We start from the raw sequence: 5684 nt of genomic DNA, 5'->3' as shown, positions 1-5684 counted from the left end.
AGCAAAGGGTCTGAATACTTATGACCATGTAATATTTCAGTTTTTTTTTTAAAATAAATCTGCAATAATGTCAAAAATTCTGTGTTTTTCTGTCAATATGGGGTGCTGTGTGTACATTAATGAGGAAAAAAATGATCTTAAATGATTTTAGCATATGGCTGCAATATAACAGAGTGAAAAATTTAAGGGGGTCTGAATACTTTCCGTACCCACTGTATATGTATATATATGTATTCCTGTTCCTTTCTTATGAGTTGTGCTGCACCTGTTAAGGTGGAGTGTTTGTTCAGTTTATTCAGTCATAAAATGAAAACATCTGTATTTTTACAGAGTCTTTAATTAGATATGATGTGGACATAGTCCTTTCCATATAAGTAATGACACTCTGTAAATACTGTATGGATGTATGCAAACAGGCACGTACGCCTCAAATGACCCTTGGCCATTTTTGATGTTATAATAGCATTTCAAGACCAACACTGCCCCCCCTCTGCTAGGCTTGAAAAATACATAGAAGGGAGCCCAAGAAGAGCCGCATGCCTACGCTACTTTCCCACAGCACTACAAACAGACTGAATATTGTTACATCTGCTGTAAATATGACCACAGAAAGCTTTAACGCTGCCTATAAGCTACCTGAGTCTTCTCATAAAATGTTGTCTAGAAGTACAGAGTTTGTGAAATAAAGTGCTGAGGTAATTACAGGTTGCCCTTCTTATTTGCATCAGTTTTTGCAGAGATAAATGTTGTTTTACTATTTAAGTATACTAATATAAAAGGAAACAGCCAATAGTAATCAAAAAGTCATAAAAAGGGAAAGAATAAACGTGTTGTCCTGTGGTGTCTCCTCTTTTCGCTGAGTAGTGAATCTCTTATTATAGACGATCTTTGCTCAAATCGGGTTTGCTGATTGGCTGAAGAGACAACAGACCAGCAGAGCCGTTTGTAGTCGAGAGCGGGGAATGCAGGGATTTTGGTGACGACAATCCGTCCGCCCTTTCCCCCGCCCGGATCCCTCCGCTCCTCCTTCACTCTACTCAGATACACTATCAGGCTAGAGTCCAACGCAACGCATTGACAGCTGCTACTGACTCACAATCGACGAGGGAAAGATGGAGCGCAGAGACGTCGAGTTCAGCATAATGCTAGGAACAGACTCATACAAGGTACCGTATACATGGTGGAAGGCTGGATGGAGGGGAGCGACTGATGGATGAAAACTGATAAAGTCAAAGTAGCTTCATCATCAGTCCCGAGGCCATCACACTGCTCTCTGGGGCCGGTCTCCGTCGGTTCACGGCAGGCCACATGAGCTAGGGGATGAGGAGGACAGGGGTTGTACGGCAGGGACGGATACCAAATTCAGAAAACAAGCATCCCTTTTTGAGTTGACTAACTTAGATCCAGGACCGCCGATTATCCGGTTTTGCTAGTCACAATGCAGCTAGCTGAACTGGCTAGCTCGGTGGCTCACAGGGAGCGCAGAAAGGAGAATGAGGGGATTGATATTAAAAGCTAAAATTAGCCACTAGCTAGCAAGTGATAAGTGAAGAGCCCAGTGAACTACACATCATTCAAGAGCCCAGCCAGACGTGGTGTTAGCCAGCATGTGGTGTTAGCAAGTAATGGTGTGACTATGCATGCGAGAAATCAAAACCGAAAGTTATAAGGACCCGGGGGGTTTTATCTTGTGAAACAGTAAGGTTATCAAAGTACAAAGTCATCCATTGAAATAACACCCGGGACCTTCAAACGCTATGTAACAATTGATTGTGAGCTTGATGTAATAGCAATTATAACAGCAAGTAACGTTTAATGTACACGAAGTCCGGCTTCTAACAGAGGACAAGTGCACTTGCAGTATTGTATATCTCACGTTGCCAGGCCGGTTGCCATATACAGCAGTCATGTGATGGTGATGCTGGGACAGAAAGGTACAAATTAAAAAGGAAAGGGGAGGGAGTTGGCGACACCAGCAGAGGTTTGAAGTCCAAAATGCAACCAGCAAAGCTTAAAACGGGCAGTTTCTCTCTGAGATCAGTGGACACTGAAGTTCTAAATTTAGTGTGAAGCAACAAAATAACAATAAATAAGTAAATAATAGGTGTATGGTGTTTAAAGAAAATATTTGTGACAAATAAGTGTGCACTAACAGTGAACATATAACTATTAAGCTCTGGGTCCAGAAGGTGTAGTGTAATTCTTTAGGTGAACATATAACTATTCAGCTCTAGCTCTAGGTCCAGAAGGTGTAGTGTAATTCTTTATTTCTGGAACGTATTTGCCTTGCCTACTAATGTACACTTTTTGATTTCCAGACACACACTGAGAGTGTGTGAGCTTTTTTTGGTCTGACGTCTTTTTTCGCTTGGTATATCTACATATAAAACTGTGTAATAGAAAATGTTCTAGCCTTCCCTAAAATTGCCTTACAGGGTTAACATGTTTTTTGGGGGGAGGGGTGCATAACAGTGTTCAAATTAGTATGGTTATTACAGTTTTGAAATTCAGTTTCATTACCAAGATTTCAGTTCCAGAGTATATTTTATTTAGTTATATTTACAGTTGCAATCAGAAATATTTAACCCCCTCACCTCAAAAGACATTATAGCGATGTTGATGAAAGATAATGAAATTAAATGCAAAAAAACCCTTTGAAATAACAAAAAATATTTATTGATACATATTTGAGTTATTTTGACTACAGAAGTTGACTTAACTTTGAAGTTCAAATGGAAATTGTAACCCTTGTAACACATGAGCATGTGCAGTATTATTCAACCCCCAGCTTCAGTACCTTGTGGCGCGTCCTTTAGTTTTTATAACTTCTAACAAACGTTTTCGATAAGTGCCGACAAGCTTCTTACACCTCTCGATTGGAATCTTTACCCATTCACGTGCAAAAGCCTCTAGCTCAGTGATGTTTGACGGCTTCCGTGCCACAACTGCCTTCTTCAAATCCCACCAAAGATTTTCAATTGGATTTAAATCTGGTGACTGAGAAGGCCACTCCAGGGCGCTCCAGCATCTTTTCTCCAACCAAGCTTTGGTTGACTTGGAGGTGTGCTTGGGATCATTGTCATGCTGGAAGATCCGATGATCACCGAGGTATAATTTGTCAACAGAAGGCATCATGTTCTTCTTTAAAATGACCTGGTATTTCTGGGAATCCATGGTGCCAGGTACATGATCAAGATTGCCAGTTCCTGCCGCAGAACAGGTCATAAGCCTGGCCTTTTGCACGCCAGACATACCGCTGGTCCATATGTCCAAAAAGTTCCAGTTTGGTTTCATCAGTCCATAGAACTGTCTCCCAGAACTCGGTAGTCTTATCCAAATTCCTCCTGGCATATTCTAGTCGACTGTTGATGTTCCTTGTGGTCAATAGTGTAGTGCGTCTTGGGGTCCGGCCATGAAGTCCTTGTTTATTCAGTGCACATCTTATAGTTGCCACTGAAGCACTTGTACCAGCTGCCTTCATGTCATCCTGTAGCTGTCTTGCAGTCACACGACGGTTTTTCTTAGCTGTCCTGACTAAGTTGCTAAGGGCCCTTGATGAAATTATGGGCTTTCTTCCACGGCCAGGCAGGTTTGCAGCTGTTCCATAAGTTTTAAACTTCCTTATAATGCTCCCAGTGGTGTCTCTTGGAATGTTAAATCTCTTGGAAATCTTCTTATACCCAAGTTCCTTCAGATGTGATGAAATAATCTCCTCTCTCAGCTTTTGTGGAAGCTCCTTTGTCTTTCCCATGATTGCAGCTCACCTTGAAAACCTTCATGGTCGGGGTTTATATATGCATCACAGCTGAAGCAAATAAAGGATTGTTATAGAGTTCCCACAGGCTTAATGATGTTTCAGCTCCACTTTAGGCCATACAAACTGTCAGAAAGCTTTAAAAACAACAGTATTATATAGGGGTTGAATAATTGTGACATGGCTATCTTAACAACATATACTGTTACACACAAATACTACATCATACATTTTCTATGTTGATTTTATGTATCACTCAACTCATAAAGACGTCATCCAAAGCAGAATCCTGCACTTTGAAAAGATTTGTATTCATAAATCCTTAAAAGTCTTTGGGGGTTGGATATTTTTGATTGCAACTGTATTTAGTTTTGGTTTTCATTTCTGCAAAAACACTTGTTTGGGTTTTTATTTTAATTTTTTTGGACCAGAGTCAAATTCCTTGTGTGTCCGACACACCTGGCCAATAAAGCAGATTCTGATTCTGATTCTAATTTATGTTGTTTCAATTACAGTTTCATTTCCACAGTTGAAGGAATTTTAAGGTTAAAGACTGGTGAAGATGCTATGTGTCTTACTTTGATCACACCTTTGCTGTAATGGTCCCAAAGCTGTGGAACAAGTTTATATGTTAATTTTAGTTCTGCCATGGATCTGCCAGTGTTTAAGTAACTGATCAAGACTTATTTCCTTTCCATAGCCTTTGGATAATAGTGGAGTTGGGATGTATCCTCTTCAAGTGTTTTTATTGCCTGTATTTCTTTCTCTTTATTTTATTTCAGTGTAGATTATGTGAAGTACTTTGCACAGCAAGGTTTTGGTTTTAAAGTGCTTTATAAATAATTTAGATTTGATTTGCCAAAGTAGACACAAGTTGTGATGTGGGTTAATACATCCATGACTGTAGTTGTCATATTGAACAGTGGACTGTGAAGCTGTGTAAATTCCACCAAGTTGTCATCTAGTGGTTGTCCACTTTAGCTAGCTATCTGAGGCTCTGGCTCATCTTCATCAGAAGCAACAAGCAGCTCCTTGGTTAACACAGATCGGGGCTGAGCGGCAGGCAGTGGAGAGTGTCAATGTAGCTGCCTTGTTCCAAGCAGTACCCTAAATAAATGTGCTTCTAATATAACACAAAAGTCATTAACTCTATATGCAACAATCCACTGCTTAGATAAATTTTACTGGTTATCAGTCAGATACATCATTTCCTACATATTTAGTCTTTTTCCGAAGTTTGTGGTGTGCCCTGTAAGTGGTGCACCAATGTTTTCATGTTTAATACTTGGGTTTTCTTGGGCTATAGTGTTCCCACACTAGGCTAAATTTGCGTTTATTGTCTCTTTAAAAAGCCAGTTGAGTTATACAAAAGAAACGAAACTAACCAGTCATTTACAGTAGTTAGTATACAACATTTACAAATGTCACCATTCCTGTTTGCAGTTGTTTCACTGTTTGCTGCTTGAATGTTTATCTTGTCTATTCATGTGTAATAATCTTTGTAAAGAGAAACGGGGTAATGCAAGCAAAGCATTTTACTGACTCGCATACAATATGTTCACAGGGCATAGAGACAAGCTGCGTCTGAAAGCCTTTGTGTTGTGCCTGTTTGGACTGGAAGGCTTGGCTTCAAAGCTAAGCTTGCCTGTTGTCTGGAAAAGGGTGTTGTTGGTGTGAAAGGTTTATCAGATCTGAATGCTCTACAGGGTGGAGGTGTAAAGTGTGTTGTTATATATGACCATATTGACTTAACATCATGTTTTTATGACCTTTAAATCCAGAGAGAATTACAGTACACATAGATAGGGGTCCAGGATTTTGTGGGGAAAAACATTCTTACAGAGCAGAACCAGCTACAGTGAAGGTTAAACCTGTAATGTTTAGGTAATGGGATTGTCCCATAAAGCATTATAACATTTTATATTATAAC

The 5684-nt window shown here is 39.8% G+C and overlaps 1 protein-coding gene across 1 annotated transcript in view; it reads left to right on the top strand.

Annotated features, from left to right (window-relative positions):
• Positions 1–963: 963 nt before the first annotated feature.
• Positions 964–5684, top strand: part of nampt1 (nicotinamide phosphoribosyltransferase 1) — a 21597-nt gene continuing 16876 nt past the window's right edge. The window contains exon 1 of the mRNA XM_020599576.1: positions 964–1166. Coding sequence (XP_020455232.1) covers positions 1113–1166 — 54 coding nt within the window. The 5' untranslated portion in view covers positions 964–1112. The remainder of the gene's footprint in view (positions 1167–5684) is intronic.

Source organism: Monopterus albus, unplaced genomic scaffold, assembly GCF_001952655.1.
Source record: "Monopterus albus unplaced genomic scaffold, M_albus_1.0 scaffold41.1, whole genome shotgun sequence".
Classification (NCBI taxonomy): Eukaryota; Metazoa; Chordata; class Actinopteri; order Synbranchiformes; family Synbranchidae; genus Monopterus; species Monopterus albus.
Note: the sequence above shows the minus strand (reverse complement) of the source record. Positions and strands in the feature narration are given on the sequence as shown.